Source organism: Tricharina praecox, assembly GCF_024521635.1.
Source record: "Tricharina praecox strain CBS 144465 chromosome Unknown BZA05scaffold_29, whole genome shotgun sequence".
In the NCBI taxonomy this organism is placed as follows: Eukaryota; Fungi; Ascomycota; class Pezizomycetes; order Pezizales; family Pyronemataceae; genus Tricharina; species Tricharina praecox.
In genome coordinates this window covers 462,713-481,326 of record NW_026250431.1, presented here as the reverse complement: position 1 = coordinate 481,326, position 18,614 = coordinate 462,713, and the positions used below count along the sequence as shown (strand labels likewise).

The 18,614-nt window shown below is 53.8% G+C and overlaps 4 protein-coding genes and 1 non-coding gene across 5 annotated transcripts; 2 read left to right on the top strand and 3 right to left on the bottom strand.

Annotated features, from left to right (window-relative positions):
• Positions 1-285: 285 nt before the first annotated feature.
• On the top strand, positions 286-1,065 carry BZA05DRAFT_421732 (uncharacterized protein; the record flags this gene model as incomplete). Its single annotated transcript, XM_051485751.1, has 3 exons — positions 286-353; positions 607-985; positions 1,042-1,065. 3 exons carry the CDS (start codon positions 286-288, stop codon positions 1,063-1,065), a joined length of 471 nt encoding a protein of 156 aa, XP_051336132.1.
• A 1,184-nt stretch (positions 1,066-2,249) lies between these two features.
• Positions 2,250-3,566, top strand: BZA05DRAFT_409401 (iron sulfur assembly protein 1). Its single transcript, XM_051484796.1, has 2 exons — positions 2,250-3,041; positions 3,098-3,566. The coding sequence occupies exons 1-2, from the start codon at positions 2,396-2,398 to the stop codon at positions 3,136-3,138; spliced, it is 687 nt and encodes a 228-aa protein (XP_051336131.1). The 5' UTR covers positions 2,250-2,395; the 3' UTR covers positions 3,139-3,566.
• A 6,646-nt stretch (positions 3,567-10,212) lies between these two features.
• Positions 10,213-11,200, bottom strand: BZA05DRAFT_157973 (uncharacterized protein). The gene is made up of 2 exons (XM_051479061.1): positions 11,162-11,200; positions 10,213-10,920 (listed from the first exon to the last, which is right to left on the bottom strand). Exon 2 carries the CDS (start codon positions 10,829-10,831, stop codon positions 10,319-10,321), a length of 513 nt encoding a protein of 170 aa, XP_051336130.1. The 5' UTR covers positions 10,832-10,920; positions 11,162-11,200; the 3' UTR covers positions 10,213-10,318.
• A 1,656-nt stretch (positions 11,201-12,856) lies between these two features.
• On the bottom strand, positions 12,857-14,760 carry BZA05DRAFT_157961 (dehydrogenase E1 component-domain-containing protein). Its single transcript, XM_051479060.1, has 3 exons — positions 14,382-14,760; positions 14,163-14,296; positions 12,857-14,097 (listed from the first exon to the last, which is right to left on the bottom strand). The coding sequence occupies exons 1-3, from the start codon at positions 14,514-14,516 to the stop codon at positions 13,137-13,139; spliced, it is 1,230 nt and encodes a 409-aa protein (XP_051336129.1). The 5' UTR covers positions 14,517-14,760; the 3' UTR covers positions 12,857-13,136.
• A 3,355-nt stretch (positions 14,761-18,115) lies between these two features.
• On the bottom strand, positions 18,116-18,187 carry BZA05DRAFT_t266. Its single transcript has one exon. It is a non-coding gene; the product is annotated as a tRNA-Met (tRNA).
• Between the last annotated feature and the right edge of the window lie 427 nt (positions 18,188-18,614).

The window sequence follows — 18,614 nt, the reverse complement described above, 5'->3', positions numbered from 1 at the left end:
CTTCCGCCGAGATTTGCACGGCCGGGCGCTCGCACATAGCCGAAACCCCTCGTCACCACGGTTGAGCGAAACATCGCGGCGATTCGCGAACGAGCGAGCGACAAGATGATGCCCGCCTTCTGCCAGAGCGGGGATGCTTGGGCCGTGGACCGTGGGGCCCCGCACACCTGCCATCTTTGCAGCTTGTCGCGATTGTTCTCCATCCGAAACATCTCTAGCCGAGCGCCCTGAGATGAGAGGTGATTCCCTTTGCATGGTGTGTTTCTGCCTCAATTCCCGAGCAACATGCCAGACGCGAAGACGAGATGCCACATCGAGATTAGACAGTCGTGGAATGAAGATACGGCAGCACGGTATCATAACCCACGGAGCTGATTGCCCCGTCACTGAGCATCATCCACCTCGGCCATCACACTCGCCATCCTCGTGACTCGGGACCTGTCACCAGTGTTTCCGCTCCGCAAAGGCCGTTTCACAATGCGCTTTCGTTTCTCATGTTGACCACGCGCATCTCAGGTAGTCAACACTCGCAACTCTCGTCTCAAGATGGCCGCCTTCCAGCTCGGCAGATAGATAAACCTCCACCTCCCCTCTGCCCTGCCCCAGAACCGCACCCACCACCGCCCACCGCATAGTGCTCATGACTCATCCACCACAAACCACACCAATATTCCCGCCCACCCTCGCCACTCTCACCACCTCACACATCGCCGCGCTCTCCGGCCTCAGTGCGTACCTAGACCTATGGAGCACATCCGCCGCGCACCGTGAGGTATGCGACGACCTCTCGCCACGGCCGGTGTTGACGCGCCTGCTGGAGAAGGATATCGAGCGCATCATCGAGATGCAGGGCTGGGCTGTGCTCGGCGACTGGCTGGTTCGCATCATGATCTGCTTGAAGGCCTTTGGGTTTCACAAGGGGACGGAGAATCAAAAAGCCTTGTGGCGCGCGGTCAGGAGGGAGGCGAAGAGGCTGGGGGTGGGGGTGGGTGACGATGAAAAGAAGAAAAGACGGGATAGCTGGTAGATAGGATCCCGCAGGCTGAGGAGCGGGCGGAGGGGTGAGCTTGTGTTTTGGGGATGCAACTGTGGATAAGGCGTAGATCTCGCCATGGCCCATGGGACTGTAGTTATATGACTCGAATCTCGCGATGTATTGCTCCAGAACCATGCCCACTTCTCCCATTTGCACATCTAACTACTCCAGGTACGTGTACCGACAAGTCACCAACCAATGAATGAGCCAAACATCTGAGCAGGACACAAACACAATACAAGCTCTCCGAACAAAAAAAAATAGACGGGGCCGAAGAATTTTTGCTGCTGCCACCTTTGTTGTGGCCGAACACGCTCTAGTGCTCAACGAAGATCCACAGAAGAAACAAAAATGCAGCGGTTTTTTTTTTGCTCTACTTTCTGTTCATGCAATCATCTATGCGACAAGCGCAAAACCCTCGAACAAAATGGCACTTCTTAAAGGAGTCATTACGGTACGGTGAGACATGTGTACTCGTAGGTAGAGATGAAGAAAAGCCATTCTATCCTAACTTTTACTCTATGCGACTTTTGTAACTCAAACCATGCGCAGCAGTCGCGCGCAACATGCGAGCGGCCACTGCCGCTTTCACACGAAAAGCACCGCTTGAGAAAACCTAGCTTCCAGTCATCTAACAATCACGAGAACATTACACATCTCCGATACTGTCTGAGCGGCTGGCTTTATGTTTGAAAGTCTCAAGTTAGAGTTCACATGTTTGGACCGGAAGAGGTCGGTTTGAAGCGGTGGCGTCGCTGGCGTCACTGGCGTGGCAAAATGGTGGTGGAGAAGGATGCGATAACCGGTGAAAACGCTATTACTCCGCAAACCTTCTTCTGTCGCAAGAGCCACTGCGGTTATAGAACTCTGAGAATTTTGGACGATAGATTTTAGATGTTTCTTGATGTCGTGAGATTTCTTTTGAAATTATTTGACAGGTAAAAGGTGTTTTATCGCAATTATTGGACAATCGGAAGGTGTTTCGTCAATTGGCCGTGGCTGCCACATCGTGCACGCGACTGGCAGCCGGACAGTCGGACAACCTTCCATGTTCCGATGTCGAATGCTTACACATACTTTCTACGGTGGTGGTGCTCACTGCTTAGAGATGTGGGCGCGCTGATTGGCGCACCGGACCAAGGTTCACGTAAGCGGGAGGCTCTCTCGGCAATCTCCGGCCGCCCAAAAGCAACTCAGCCCACCCGTTTCTGATTCTTCGTCCTCCACGACTTATCCCCCGAGTCCCCATACACCGACCGACGCATACCACCCCATCACCACCACTCATACCATACCATACAGTCCGAGGATCTCGACGACTAGATATCTACCCCCGCCCGCCGAACCGAACACCACATCATGCCGTCCCTCCGCCGCCTAGCCGCGCCAGTGATGTCACTGCGACGAGCCGTTTTCACATCCGCCACCTCTTCCGCCACCACCAACAGCTCGCCCGCCCTCCGAGCAGCATACTCAAACTCCTCCTCCATCGGCTCGTCCAAGCGCCAGCTACAAACGCACACGCACACGTCGCCGACACTGCACACCGACGTGCCTATGCCGCGGGGCAGCGGCGTGGAGTCATCTTTGACGCTGCCGTCGCGGGAACACTCCCTATCCGGCGCGCCCCCTCCCGCACCCACGCCCTTGCCCGCATCTACAGCCTCCAAGCCCGCGCCCGCATCCGCGCCCGTAACGCGCACGCGCTTCCGCCCACGCAAGGCGGCGATGTCATTGACATCTCCGGCGGTGGCGCAGCTGCGGGGGCTGATGTCGGATCCGACACCGAAGCTGATCCGGGTGGGGGTCAAGAACCGCGGGTGTTCGGGCTTGGCGTACCACCTGGAGTACGTGGACAAGCCCGGGAAGTTCGATGAGGAGGTGCTGCAGGATGGTGTTAGGGTCCTCATTGATTCCCATGCGCTGTTTAGTATCATTGGGAGCGAGATGGATTGGGTCGAGGATAAATTGTCGGCGAGGTTTGTGTTTAAGAATCCTAATATCAGTAGGTTTCCCCCTCCCGCTCGGGTTGCTGGTGGAGTGTGGCTAATAGAGAGATAGAGGAACAGTGCGGCTGCGGCGAAAGCTTCTCGATCGGTTAGGTCAGACGGCGGGTTTTTTCTGTTTCGGTTGGGATTTTCAGGCGATAGATACGAGTAGATGCTGCGGCGCATAGACGGGGGAATCCTGTTGTGTTTTTTCTTCGCCGCCGGGGGTTGGGTTGGTTTTTGGGTTTCGTTCTACGTACGGGGTTATATGGCGTTGTTTTTTCTTTCTTGACTGTTCTTAAGTAGGTACGCATGCTTTCATTCATTCATGCATTCTTCGGCCTTGGGCCCATGGCCCCGTCTGTGCTTTTTTTGTCTGGAGAGGAGAGCTTGAGCTTGTATTGTGTTTGTCGACGCCCTGCTACGATGTTTGGTGAATCGGTTGGTTGGTGACTTACTTGTCGATACACGTACTGGTAGAGTATTTAGATGTGATGTGTAAATCGGAGAAGTGAGCATGGTTCTGGAGCAATACATCGCGAGATTCGAGTCATGTAACCACAGTCTCAGGGGCCATGGTGAGTTCTACGTCTTATGACCGCAGTCCTATCGCAGCGTTACACCCCAAGTCTCATCTCCAACTCGATCCCAAACCCGTTGCAAAATCCCTCTAGTAGATATGAAAGTCTGGTAAACCATGGAGTATATAGATGGCCCCGCAACTGAGCATCTTCCACCTCGGTCATCACGCTATCCATCGTCGGGTCGGGGGTCGTGACCTGTGTTTCCACTCCGCAAAGGACGTTTTTTCACAATGCGTTTTCGCTTCTCTTCTCGTGTTGATCACTCGCAGATATCGAAGGTATACATATTTCAAGTTCCAACACCCGGGACTCGACATCACCGCCTTCCTGCGCGATATGTAGATGAACACAAGGTAGGTAAGTATCCATCTCCCCTCTGTCCCCAGAAAGAACCTCACCTATGAAGCAACCACCACCACCACCACCACCACCACTACTACCACCACCACCACCACCTAGCACCCGCACTCGTCCGAAGCAAACCTCACTAATTCCCTCCCCATCTCCCGCCTCTCACATCCACGCACATCAGTGCCAGTGCCCTCTCAGGAATCAGCGCGTACCTGGAACCTCTCTGAGGGACGTCCGCCGCGCACACGGAGGGACGTGTATGTGCGACAACATCTCGCGGCGGCCGGTGTTGACGCGCCTGCTGCTGCAGAAGGACATCGCGCGGATCATGACGATGCCTGCAGGGAAGGCGCCGCCCTGCTGGGGCGACTGATTGGCTGGAACGTTCAAAGGATGATGATCTAGGTATCTGCTTGACTTAAATCGTTCGGGTTTCCCGAGGGTAACTATGTACCTACTGGTAATCGGCAAGCGCTGTGAGGAGGAAGGGAGGCGCGGAAGCTGCGGTTGGGCAACGGAGCGGCGGAGTAAAGGCCGGAGCGGTAGATAGGATCAAATCCTACAAGAGCCGGTATTTTGGGTGGCTCTCCGAGTGTTTGCGCCGTGAGGATGAGTTTACTGACTGGCTGGGACAACCGGTTACTTTACATAACCACAACCGTAACTACCGCAATGATTCACTCGAGAGGTTCTATCTCCGTTCGGGGGACTTGCACTTATCTAGATGACTGCGCGAACGGGAAGTAGAACAAAAGAAACCGCTGAATTCTTTTTGTTGCCTGCAGATCATGATTGGGCACTCGACGGTATTCAACCACGACAAAAATGGCAGCAACGAAAACAGTCGCCGTAGTCTAGTAAAGCTGTATGCGACAATATATTGATATTGCTTCTCCCTCACAGCAACAAGACGGCGGAAACGTAAGAGGGAAAGGCGGTAGCCGACGCAGAACAAAACCGATGGAACAAAACAAAATGGCCGTCAAGGGCCCGCCTAAACCGCCCTGTGGTGACATAATTACGTATGTACCAGTCCCTTAGCTTCTCCTCCCCACCAGAATCACCCGAAGAGTCGCTGAGACTATCCTCGTGGAGGTCAGAACAGGGTGCATGCCAGTGGAATGAAGCAGCCCAGATAAAGTTACACGATGTCACTGATGGGTTTCACGGCTCAGTAGAATTCGGTGTTGACATAATTTGAGGATTCGCTAACTTCAACACTCAAAGCATATCCTATTCTTCTGCACTCTCCCGCCTCCCTCCAGAGCCTAAGAATTCACCACCGGCCTGCCGATGCAGCACAACTTTGACCCAAACCCCCTCCCTTGTCCACGGCCCTACAGGAACAACACCTAACCCAAACCCCCAACTACACCGCCGTCCGCTGATAGCTCCTTTCCTCCTTTCCTTCCCCCCACCAGACATCCTCCGAAACCCCACAGCGTATGGCGCCTCAAACACGCTCACGACCCTCGCCATATCTGCAATCCCACGCAGTGGGCACTGGACAATGGTATTTCCGGTCGCAGCCGGTCGCAGCCGGGCCCGTCCCGTCTTCCACCGCGTGAAACCGCAAATATATCGAAAGCCGCGAGTGCGCCGAGCGAATCGCAAACAATCTCCACCTTTTTCGGAGGCCCAGGCGAGGTACGGGTACTGGGGCCAGACGGAGCCTTTGACTGGCCGGCTGAGCCTTGGCGGGCTGCTGGCTGGACGCTGGCTGGACGCTGGCTGGACGCTGGCTGGAAGTGAAATCGTCCAGAGTGAGTGGTCCTTCAGCTTCTCATATACTGTTCACGCTGGCTTCACGTCTTTTCATGCGGCTTCGCTGCGGACCGACCGACCGACCGACCGGCGATGGGCATACAGCTGGCTGGAAGTCGTCCGGCAGGAGGCTGGAGTGGTCCTTCAACTTCTCATATAGTGTACATGCGGGTCGGCTTCACGTCTTTTCGTGCGGCTTCGCTGCGGGTTGCTAAAGTGTGTTCGAGAGTCCGAGAGAAGCGAGCTCGCTGCACGCTCTCTGGTCCTAAGGGTTCCCCATATATATCTCCATTCCAGTAGCCTGGAATAGTGCATCAACTTGCCATTCTGTACTTCACCCGCTGGTCTGGGGGCAGTAGACATGTTGGAAGTCGCGAGTGCGTTCATTCAATCAACAGGAGCGCGTCCGCAGGCGCAAGCTTGCCCCCTTCCGTCTATAATCCCTGATGACATCCTGGAAGCGACAGGAGACGTCCTGCGGTGGTTGCACGAAAACGTGAGTACTGGTAGTCCTGAGGTTGTGCATTTATGATTTTTGCTCTCAATCAAACCGATAATACTTTGTCATACGCTGACGCTAGGGAGCTCGGCCGGCGGGAGTGATACTCCAACCCCTCAAAAGCTCCGCCTCGTCCCGGATGTTTCTTGATTTTGATGGCAGAACAACTGGATTGGCCCTTCCGCCTCGTTCCGGATTACTTGTCGATGGTCCATGGCAGAACAACTCGATTGACCCTCCCGCCTCGTTCCGGATTACTTGTGATTCTTCGGCTTCGTCCCGGAATATTTCTTGAAATCTATGGCAGAACAACTCGATTGACCCTTCCGCCTCGTTCCAGATAATTCGTCAATGGCCCATACATTGCGAAGTGACTCGATGAATCCCCTCCGCGTCCCGGATATGTCTTGAAATCACTGGCAGAACGAGTCGACGTGACCCACCATGATCCGCACCGTTCCCGCCCATTACGTTTCGTCAAGAACCCACTGGCAAAGCGACTCGATATTACTGATTCTTGAATCCTTCCGGTCCGAATTTCTTCTTATCGGTGATACATTGGCATTGACGTTCCGGTCCGAATTTCTTCTTATCACTGACACATGGGCATTGACGTCCGGATAACGGTTCCAGAGAAATTTTTGGATACTGGCACGTATCCATGCGGCAGAACGGCATAATACCATATTCCTGATTGCCGGTCGGACGTTCGGTCGGTCGGTCGGCAGCCACAGTGCGCAGTGCGGGGATGCGCAGACGTGTCGGATAAGTAGCGTTCGTTCACCGGAACCATGAACCAACCGCAAGAGGTTATCTGTCGAGTCGAGCAGCAGTGATCTCCCCCTGCCCCTCCTGGCGGCAATGACAAAGTATTGTAAAACACGGCCGTTAAGGCTTTCGATTGGCCGGGGATGTGTAGAGTAGGTAGGGCCCCGTCGTCCCGTCGTCTCGAGTCTGGGAGAGTGGACGTGGACATGTCGGAAGTCGCGAGTGCAATGAATGTCTGACCTGCCGGCTTTCCACAAACAAGGGCCCAAGGGGGCGTGGTGTTAGAGGCCGCTGGAGAGGATGCTGGCGTTTCTGTAGTGTTGCATTGCTGGGCTGGGGTATCGCCGGTTGTGTGTCTCTCGCAGCTGGAGCGGCGGAGGAACGGTATTGGTTTTCTGGATCATTGATGCCGCTTGCGGTGTCGGTATATATACCCGCCCAGTATCGGGACGAGAATATGTGCACACAAAGGACCGGATGAGAAAACCACCCCCACGCTGAGAGCATTCCGGCTCTGCATCATCACGGTCACTCGTCTGCTCCAGCTTCAAACAAAGAAACGCCAAAAACGAAGCATCGGATTCCCCGATCAAAAGAATGGATAAAAAACAAAGCGGCTCGGGCATTGGTCAACAGTATGTACAGAAATCCACTTCTACGAAAGTCCACAACAAAGAGGCCCGGACAAAGGGTGCGGCCTGGACTCGACAACGATCATCAGCCGGCGGGGGAGAGGTCGTAATCCAACCTCCATCCATTCCGTAGTACATACCGTAGGTATCCCCGCCGGACGTCCGACAAAAGAATACCAATAGGTAGCTACCGTAGATCGGGAATGCCATCGATCCCGACTTACAAAGAAAGACAAGGACAAAGCGGACCCACCGGCATCATTCTCTGAAATACCGGTGAAGGTGAAGGTGAAGGAAGGTTTGAAGTCCACATCATGCCCAGTCAAGTGGCCTGGAAGCAGTCAAGTACCGCCAACTGGCTGCTCATTCCTTCAAGAAAGTCGGCACACGGCTTGCGCAGTGTAATAGTACCTAGGTCTTACTCTACTCAACGATGTCGAGGCGGTGCTGGCCGTTCAGTGGGGATTTGGATCGTGGCCACTGGCTTTCGGTTCGGTGTTTTGCATGAGATAGATGTGGAGAAACAGTTACCTCAAATTTCCCCCTATGTACATCACATCTGCACCTTAACCACTTGAAAGGCTATGTATCCTCAGGACCATCATTTCTGTACGTCCAACTTTGACAGTCAATAATCTGATGAGTTTCCGTACGAAATTCCTTCAATTACGGACTCATAAACGAACCATGATCCACCGCGACACCATGTCGGATCCAGCAACCTTCAAGAATTCCCTGTTCCCAGATGATAATCCAACATCCAAAAGAACAACGCCCAAAAGAAGCCCGAAAGAAGCCCAAAAGAAGCCCAAAAAACGCCCAAAAAACGCCCTGCGTTCCAGCGTCGGTCGTCGAATAAACGAGCCACAGAAACCATCGCAGACATCCGTAGACTAAGAGCCCTGAAGATCGACAAAATAAGCCGACTTGACCTCCTCCTGCACACCCTCCCCCTCGGTCTTATCTTCCTCCTCCCCCTCTTCTCCATCCGCCTTCACTTCACCCGCGCGCCGCCGCTTGTTCCAATCGTGCTCCCACGTCTGCACCACGATGCGATGGAATGCGGCGACCGTAGGACAACATCTGATAGCCCGCCGCATTCCCTCCAGGCTATCGCCCAGGACCTGTAGTCCGTCCAGCGAACGGCAGCGGGAGAGACCGACGTATGCCTGGCCTGGCTCGAATGCTTTCACGATGTCGACGGATACGAAATCGAGTGATAGGCCCTGTGCTTTGTGGATTGTTACGGCCCCTTTTCATGGTATTAGTGGCGTGGAGAGAGAGGGAGAGAAAGGGCAAGTGGGATGAGTGGGCTTACAGGCAAGCGCGAGCGGCAGCTGGACACGCTCCAGCTTCTGTGTCGACCCGTCCGGAAGCGTGCTTTCATGCGTCCATGAAGCGGGAAGGACGGTTCTCGCGCCCATCGGTATATCCGCGTCGTGCCCGATGAAGCGTACGCAAGGGAGATTCACCATTCCTGTCTTCGTATCGTGGTTTTCGGCGTGGTATCTCTCAAACATGGCGCGGTCACCGTCGGCAGCGATTCCGAGTAGTCCCTCCAATGTGTACTCCTCAAAGTTTTCGATGATGCCGCGGGAGCCGTTCACCAGTCCACTGGTGGGATTGATATTCTTCAACAGCATCACCTGCGATTCCTCCTTCAGTTTCAACGTCTTGGATGACTGCAGGTTGGTGAAGAAGGGAATCTCGAGTTCCGATTCCCCCATCCATCTGGTTTTATTCTTGGAAATGATTATCTTCCCCGTGTCCATAGCCTCGAAAACGAACTCCGGCTTTTGGATCTTTCCGAACTCGACTTGGTTCTCGGTTTGAACGTTCGCTCGGTGGGTGTAGAGCCTTGTAGGCTTGATACCTTCGATCACCTCCAACGGGCGACGTAGAGACCAAAGACAGTTTGCCATCTCCTCATCGAGGACGCCGAGCTTGATCTGGGTCAACATCTCAACCAATTTTGGCTCCCGTTGACGATGCACCTTGCTGAGGAGAACGGTGGCGAACTGCGCTTCCTTCCATGACCTGGTCTGGAAGACGTACTTCAGGCCATCGTTCCAGGGGTGACTGCATTTGGCACATGTAGACCACGTTTTCGGGTCGATTCCGACTGCGGCGAACGCGTTCTTCGGGGGAGTCGGCTCGTAGGTGCGTTGACCTTTTCTCGGTAGAATATGGCCTGAATGCATTAAGACCTGCCAACAGAGTACGAGTGACTGGGGGAAGAAGCCTACCGCAATACTGGCATGTTCTGACCCTGTCAGGGACGGGTGGCAGCTGGAAAAAGTCTCCACAGACAATCACCTGGATTCCGCCAAAGAATTGCTCGTTGCGTCGAATGCCTTTCGCAATGGCATTCAATTTCTCCCACAAATCAGGATTCAGCATCGAGATTTCGTCGATGATGAGCACGTCCGTTTCGAGCCACTTGTTTCTCGCGCGTCCGATTGCCGTCTTCTTAGTCAACGACATGCCGATATAATCCTTCGTTCCTTTTTCGCCGAGTCCCACTCCCGAGAAGCTGTGGATGGTGCTTCCGCCGAGTTGTACCGCCGCAACCCCTGTTGGCGCGGTGATGGCATGCCTGATCTTCTTTTTTGACAAATGATACTTGACGTGTTGCAGGATCAACGACTTTCCCGTTCCCGCAGGTCCGGTGAGGAAGACGTTTCTTCCGTCGAGGATCAGCTGCAGCACGTGGTCCTGCTCAGGTGAAAGCGGGATGGTCGGCCGCGGCACCGCAGGAGCTTCCGGGGTTTCACGAGGAGCCGCCCAATCGTCCTCGCCGTAAGATGATTGGTCAATCGCGTGGCGGAGGCGACTATCCCCACTGGGCTCGGGCTTCCGCCGTGGTGGCGGCGCCGACAGCACACAATCATCACCACTATCACAATCAGAATCCTGCGTAAGATCAACAGCCACCCTCGCAGTGGCCCTCTTTCGCTTGGGCAGAGGCAGCGACGAAGAGAAGAAAGGACTGCTGTCCCCTTCTTCATCGTCGCGTCCACTCGCCAGCTTTGCCTGACGCGTTCGCTTCCGCGGCCGCGATAGGGGGTCCGGGGGCGCGTACTCCCTCCCAATCGACGGCACCACCGCACCCGCAGGGGTTTCACGGTCCCCGCCATCACCGGCACCATCACCATCACCATCCGTGAGGTCAACAACCTCGGGCGGAGAACTATTCGCATAAACGTCATACCCCAACCACTTCTCCGCTTCTGTGCGAGTCGCAAAGCCCTTGTGGGCTGCGCCGGGAAATCGTTCGACCTGCGGCTGTGCTTCGGCCCTTCAACTCCAAGTTAGCCCCTCCCGCTGCCTATCGGTCACTTTCCGGGACGGGTACCATGAAGTGTAGATGCCAGGCTTCCGTCCGAATCGAACGGCGAAGAAATTCTTCCTGCCGGCCATGCTGTGATAGATGAAGGAGTAGTGCGATAACTAGTATGGGATTCGGGCGATAATAGGGATGGGGCGATAGGTGGGGCTTGCGGGGGGTGACGGTGAAGGGTGCGGGGGCGGGTACCGACCGCGAGTGCCTCGTATTCGCCTAGGTGTGTAGATACAGGTGCATTCATGTAGGAACCCTACGGTACTCTACTCTGAGACGCGAAAACAATGCCGCTTTGTGCAGATCGTTGCTTCAGCAGGCGATATTCTAGTGGAAATTCCCGCTTCGGTGCAAGCCTGCTCACCAGACGGTCGCGATTACTAAATACCTGTGGCCAGTAATGTTCGTGCGGATTAACTATTGCCCGACGATCTCGGTACGTGGGTGAGTGGGCGAGAAGCCCCATCTGCGGGGCCAAGATCTGAACGACAAGATCACATCCGAGATATGTACATACCAGTATGAGACGTCTTTACATCTGGAATCAAACATATCAAAATCCTAGAATATTTGAGCTACGGATTGTGTTGCAGTGTGGGCGGATTCGCAGAGCAATTGTGGTTCCTGCCGAGTCTCCCAGCGAAAACCCCACCAGGCCGCCGCTTCCACCCACCTCACCAAATATCTACATACCTTGTTATCCCCGCCTCCACCTCGAGTGGAGTGCCCCCAGCCAAAGCGGGTTTCCTCCGAGGTCGCTTATCGTGATGAGATCGTGAACATCGCGACGAGGCGTTGAACTATACCGTTTCTGCCAGCACAATGCCCGCTAGGACGGACGGGCGGACGGACGGCGGCGATGGCGACGGCGACGGCGAAACCCCTCGGATCCCGTTGACCTGGATATATACTCTAGACGTGAGATATACACCGCCTGTCAAACGTCGGTGCGCCCGCCGCCTGATGGCCGCACCTTTCGAGTCCGCTCCAAGGGGCTAGGGAAACAAGGCAGCACTATTAAATCAAATATGGCAGCTGCCATGATGCCCGGTGTAGTCCTGGGATATCCCGAGGAGCAACGACAGGAGGGCCGGACGGACGGAAACCCAGGACCTGCCGAAACTTAATGCGAGTGCTTCGATCCCGCCGCTCGCCCGGAGCACCGAACCCGGTTCATTTCGGTTGGCCGCATCCGAAACCACACCATGTATATCCCTCTCCCCGTCCCCCTCCCGGAAAAATGCAAACGACAAAGCTCCAACAAAAACTTACAGCAGAGAAACGACAGCAAAGGAAACCCACCGCGAATATCCTATCGATTCGGTTATCATCTCGTCACAAATCTCCAGTCCAGTCATACCACAACATCCGTCCCCGCTCGCCCGAGCCGATGCGGACGAAACAAAATTTAACCAGAGAGACGGCGTTGGGGAACGGGCAGCGGTGGCTGGAGGAAAGAAACATCGAGGAAATGCAAAGTCGACCCCCGCTCGCCGGAGCCGATGCGGACGAAATAAGATTTAACCAGAGAAACGGCCTTATGGAATGGGCAGCACGGTGGCTGGAGGACAGAAGCATTGAGGAAACGCAAAGTCATCTGCATAGGACCAGTTGATACGAGTCCTTCGGTCCCACTGCTCTCCGCGTCCCCTCACCGAAAAATGAACGTGCAGATTCTCCAATAACATACAGGAGACAAACGACAGCAAAGGAAAAACACCGCCAATATCCCATCGATTCGGTTATCGTCTCGTCACAAATCGCCAGTCATACATCAACAGGGACAAGAAACTTGATAAGCTGGCGACGGTACAAGGGGATGAATTGGCCTGGACGGATACCCGTCTTCTTCTCATTTTTCACATAATTTCGTGTTCAAAAGGAAGGGGCCGGGTGAAGGGCAATGGGAAGCCCATATCGAGCTGGCGGCCAACAGCTGTAAACAATGGGATGGAAACGGTCATGTAACTGAGATGATCTACAGAGGTCGGATGCAAAGATGATTAAACCCAAAAAAAACAACAGCAACGAAATCCAGCAACCGAGACAATACGAAACAGACAATCGACGGACAGAACCCTTTAACCCAACAGACTATACACTAACACTCTAGCTATAACAAAACGAATCAGCAATGGACGACGAGGGGAAAGCGAGGGGTGCATATACTCATTTTAATAGTAGTAGGTCTCCTCGGCGGTCCTCCCCCTCATCCACTTCGGTTCGCTGCCGGGCACGTAGATGTCCGCGAACAGCGTCTTCATGTCCGCATCCGGAGGGGGCGACGCCTCGGCCTCAGCAACCTCCTTGTCGACGGCAGCGCGAGCCTCTTTGTCGAGCTGCTTGAGCTCCTCCTCGGAAAGGACGCCCCACTCGAGGATGACCTTGCGGAGACCCTGGATGGGATCCTGTGTGGAACGCATGTTCTGGATCTCGTCACGGGTGCGGTAGGTCGTGCCGGGGTCGGACATGGAGTGGCCTCCGTAACGGTAGGTGACGAATTCCATCACGAGCGGGCCGTTGCCGGACGCCGTGTACTCCTTGGCGAAAGCGGACGCCTTCTTGACGGCCAGAACGTCCATACCATTAACCTTGATACCCGGGATGTACTGTCCACGCTTGTAGTACTCGGTGAGAGCCGAGGCACGGCTGGCAGCGGTTCCCATTCCGTACTTGTTGTTCTCACATGCGAAGACGGCGGGGATGTCCCAAAGCTTGGCCATGTTGTAGGCCTCGAAAACCTGACCCTGGTTGGCGGCACCGTCACCGTAGAGGGCGAAGCAAGTGTTCTTCATGTCCTGGTACTTCATCGCGAAAGCGATACCGGCACCAATGGGAACCTGAGCTCCGACAATTCCGTTACCACCGTAGAAGCCCTTGCAGAACATGTGCATGGAGCCACCCTTTCCGAAGGCAATTCCGTCTTTGCGTCCCAGCAGCTCGGCGATGACGGCCTTGACTGTTGATCCGCGGAGGTAGGCGAATCCGTGACATCTGTACGCGGTGATGACAGCATCCTCCTTAGTGATGGCATGCTCGATACCCGTGGCGATGGCCTCCTGTCCGGTCGACAAGTGGCAGAAACCTCTGATCTTCTTCTCCTTGTACAACTTGTCGGCCGCCATCTCCAATCGACTACACATACACGTCAACCCCGCCTCGCAAGCACCGATACCATCGCCAATCCGGATTCAACGTACCGAATAGTCGTCATGTCGTAGTACATTTGCCGAAGGTCGTTCTTGGTGATCTCCAACTCATTACTAGGACCGTCCAACTCGTAAGTCTCGAACGACTGGTCAGAGAGCTTGACTGTGAAGGGTTTATCGTCTTCCTATACCCCACCAACGAACACCAGTAGTTAGTAGATGCTCTCCCGCATTCATCCTCCCCCGAGAGCTCCTATCGGGTAAACGCACACTCGGCACGGAGCCCTTTACGACACTGGCACTAGCAGCATCGGTGGTGATGGCCCTGGCGGCAAACAACTTGAATTGCGACGACGGGGCGAGGGCGAACCTGCCACGGGCGGCACGGATTGACTGCATGAACATCTTGGGAGTGCCGTGAGATCGCGTGAGAGATGTGGTGGGTGGCAGTGTTGACGGAGGGAGGAGGTGGCGGAGGTGGAGGAGGAGGAGAGGAAGCTGTGATCGTTGCCTTTGCTGTATCGGAGTAGAAGGGTGGAATGAAAATGTTGAGCACCGCACTAGACCCCTAGCGGACGCGGATCACGTGATGGCGATAATCGTTATCTTGGTGTTTCGTACTCTACATACTCTGAGGGAATAACACGCTTCACGAACCGACTTCTTCGGGTCCCCACACAATGAAGCTGTCCATATCCACCAACACCTCCAGTACCCATCATTGCCACCGATCAGATGTCTGTCGCTTTGAATCTGTGTGGATCTCGTATTATTTGCCTCGTGACCCCGCAAATATCCATCCGACCCCGCGATTATGCTTCACATGCGTCGACAACCGTCCATGATTCACGTACACAGAAACGAAAAAGTCTAAATCCTCTGGTAGACGTTCACGAGAAAGTTTAGTTTGTAGTATACGCATTCAACGACCATGATCTATTGACAATAGTGATCCGATCTTTGAGTGTGCCAGCACCCTCATCGTCCGTCTCAGACAACATAAGTGATGTAGGAAATATCAACAGAAATCAGCCTCGTAGTCTTCCTGTCAACCGTTCACCCACGGAAACGTGATTACAGTTGTATCTTCTTCCCTGTCCTCCTCTTACCACCCGACGCCAAACACCTAGCGCTGAGTACCCCTCCATTTTAACGGCGAGGATACGTGGTTTCCTGTTCACATGTCGCATGCGACCTCGAGAACGGTTCGTAGATTCCGCCGTCAATGGCTGAGTCTGCCCAAGTGCAATCCGGCAACTATTCCGCTTCCTCCATGGTGCCCGTGTAGTCTCCGTTTCTCCATTTGCTAGAACGCTGTAGCTTTCAGCCGCAAGTTCCCACTCTCCATCTCCTCAAGTACCCGGAACACTCTAATTCCCCGTTTGTAGGTAGCACGACGGCGTGGGGACCGTGAATTTGGGAAGCATCGAAGATGTTTCCGAGAGATTCATGGATGCTCGCTCGTATGTAGGAGGGTCCGATGGATGGATGGGTCGGCCGGTTTGGCGAATTTGAAACCCTGGTGAACTTCCTTATCCTGTGGGCACGGTGTCATCAGCGAGACCAGCGATTGACACTGTCCTTCATTTTTCAGTTGCGAGATCAGCGACGGACGCGATCACTTTTCCTCCCGGAACCTGACGATATGAGGATCGAAGCATGCCGAGACGCGACTGGGCAACGGGCGCAGGCACCAGCAGACGAAGGTGCTGGGAGATGGTGGGACGGATGAATCGCGGTTCGATGGCCGTTGGGGGCTGGTACGGCAGACTCCATTGTTGCTCAGTCGTTCGACAGCGGGTGCTCGAGGTGCTCGTTTTGTGTGGTTGAGGGGTCAGTGAGCTATCACAGGCACCTGACTGCGAGCCTCATCCTCGGCTAGAATCACCACGTTGGGGGCAAATTGTTGTCTGCCAGGGAGGGAGAGATTAGTCAGATCCGTCGGATCCGAGTGATGTGTCAGCCGGACTAGCTGAATGGAGTATCACCAACGTTGTATGTTAGGCAGAGGGGAGCCATAGATGGCTCTTCGAAATTAAATATAACCTCAACTTCTCCATCATATTTCATTCTCGCCGTCTTCCTTCCAGGATTACGTCACAAATCCCAGTGCGAAGTAGTGATCAAGCTTTCGACACAACCCAAAACTCGAGTCCTTGACTTCTCGAAATTCCACAACACCGACCACCTGCCACGTTTACGGTGTAATTGAGTGCTCTAGCCGCTGGGAGCAGCCGTCCATACCACGACTGAATTGACCGGAAACCTTATCAGCCTATAGCGGACAAAGGGAACCTAAGCCACTGGTTTCATCCTACGGCGTAGCTGGTCCATGCAAACCCCCCTTTATTGAAGTCCGTTGTTCTCGTCTTATCGAAGGATCGATTCAAGTCCTTTGTTTCGACCAGCGGTTGAAGCACGTTTCTGTATGTACTTTCCCAGAACTGGCGACCTCGTCGACCACATATAAACCATCCGCCCCACTAAATATCAGTGGTTCAGAAAAATCCATCCTTCCCTACTCTTCAGCCACTCCGAGACGACTAGCCGCGCCTCAACAATGGAACGGTACCGCAAAAGCAGCACTGTCTCGAAAGCTACAGAACCAACGCCTACGTGTGAATGTTTGCCAGAGCATACGTACGCGGCACTCACGCCTTCCGACATGTCTACAATCCCGCGCTATGGGTGCCCAAGATAATACGAAAACATATTGGTCCGTGGGACGGCGAAAATGTTCCAATAGGCAATAACCGCAAGAGAGGATTAACGAAGTGTACCTATGTTACCGACCGTCAACTTCACGCGAAAGCCTACATAGCAAAGTCTACAAATTCACGATCCTAGTAGTTACCTGCTCCAAGGGTGCCGGACCCTAAGATCTCCAGACTGCAGTTTGCCCATGTCACCGCTCCCGAGGAACATTATGAGCATCTTAAACATTGCATCCCGTGGAAGGGGTTCTGAGATGAATGGAGGGAGTCAGCTGGCGTCCTCCCGAACGGAAATTTTCCATCATCTATTGAGTCACTGCTACGATTATAGCCAAGCTAGTCGTGGAGTCTGCCGGATTCTTTCTGTCGATTACCTAGCAGAGAGCCCACTCAACAAGGCATAATTTTGGGACACCTGTGATCCCGCATCCTGGGCGATGTACTGAACGGATCCCCGACCATGATCGTCGTACATACCGAGGACCTTCCGGGTTTTGGAAAGCAATTGAGGGTTCTGTTGGTTGACTGGGCGCAGTGAGAATACCTCTAAATTGTCGACGATCCGACCCTGTGGATGGCGGTGCATTCGGATATATACCCTTCCTAGAACCAACTCGGAACACTCAGCTCCAACCAAGGGCGAGTGCGACGATACTGCCAAGTAAAATATCGAGAAGGAAGTGGAGGGGGTTAGTGAGTCTTGTTGTTTGTCTGGACGCTCTCACGACTTCCGACATGTCTACGATTTCATTCTCTGGATGACGGAGCCGATGGGTCCCTGGTCATCAACCCAAGAATCTACCTAGCAGATAGGTACGGTGGATTCGTCATCCAGAGATCGGGATCATGGATATTTTGGAAGTGGTGAGCGAGTTCAAGTCCCACCACGGTACCCGTCTCACACCTATGCCTAAGGGTGGTGCTTGGATGAGTGCAGGCTTACCGGCAGTGGAGCTGGTATGGATATTATGTACATAGGCGTTGTCAATAAAGTACCGCGCCGGGCTGGAAGTGAACTCGAGCTGTAATTTCCACTCGTCGGTTTTCGTGGGCTCTTTGGGGTGATTGGCGCCCTTGGGAAGCATGTTGATGTTGGTGTGCGTTGCGTAGGGCGAGCGGTTTTGGAAGCAGTGTTTGCGTTTGGTTTCGGTATGTAGATGTCGGATTCGGTCCGAACGTGTCGTTGAGGAACCGGCTGTCTCTTTTCTACCTAGTCTTCCCACATTATTGCCACCATCATCGCTAGGCACAACGAAACAAAAGTTTGCAAAGCAAAGCAAAAAACAAACTTAGCAACACCTCGTTTCGATCGAGGGACCTCCGGGTTATGAGCCCGGCGCGCTTCCGCTGCGCCATGTTGCTTACTGGTGTAAACTCTTACATCTGAGTGATAATAAGCCTACAATCTATCATTCGTGACAGGGCATTAATTGCAATATAAGTTTTCATATCGAGAACATATCACAACCTCTCACTCGATCCAAAGAAACGCGAGCAAATTAAACTCCATTACGCCAAAGACCAGATACCCAGTTCTGATAATGAAGTCTATTTAGAAGGCTTCAGTACGAATCTGGGCAATTCTTTTCCCTCTGCTGAGTCTGTTTAAGCTTTCGCTTGTGGTTTGGGGCGGCGCAGTGTCATACTAAAAGCACTGGAGACGTGGACAACCCTCTTGACTACTAGTTTGGGAAAGACGAGATGAAAGACCGATTGTATTTCAGAAGAGAGAGAAACGTCAATGTAAGAAAAAGTGAAACCTGTGTTATTCAGGTGTCCCTCGCGAACC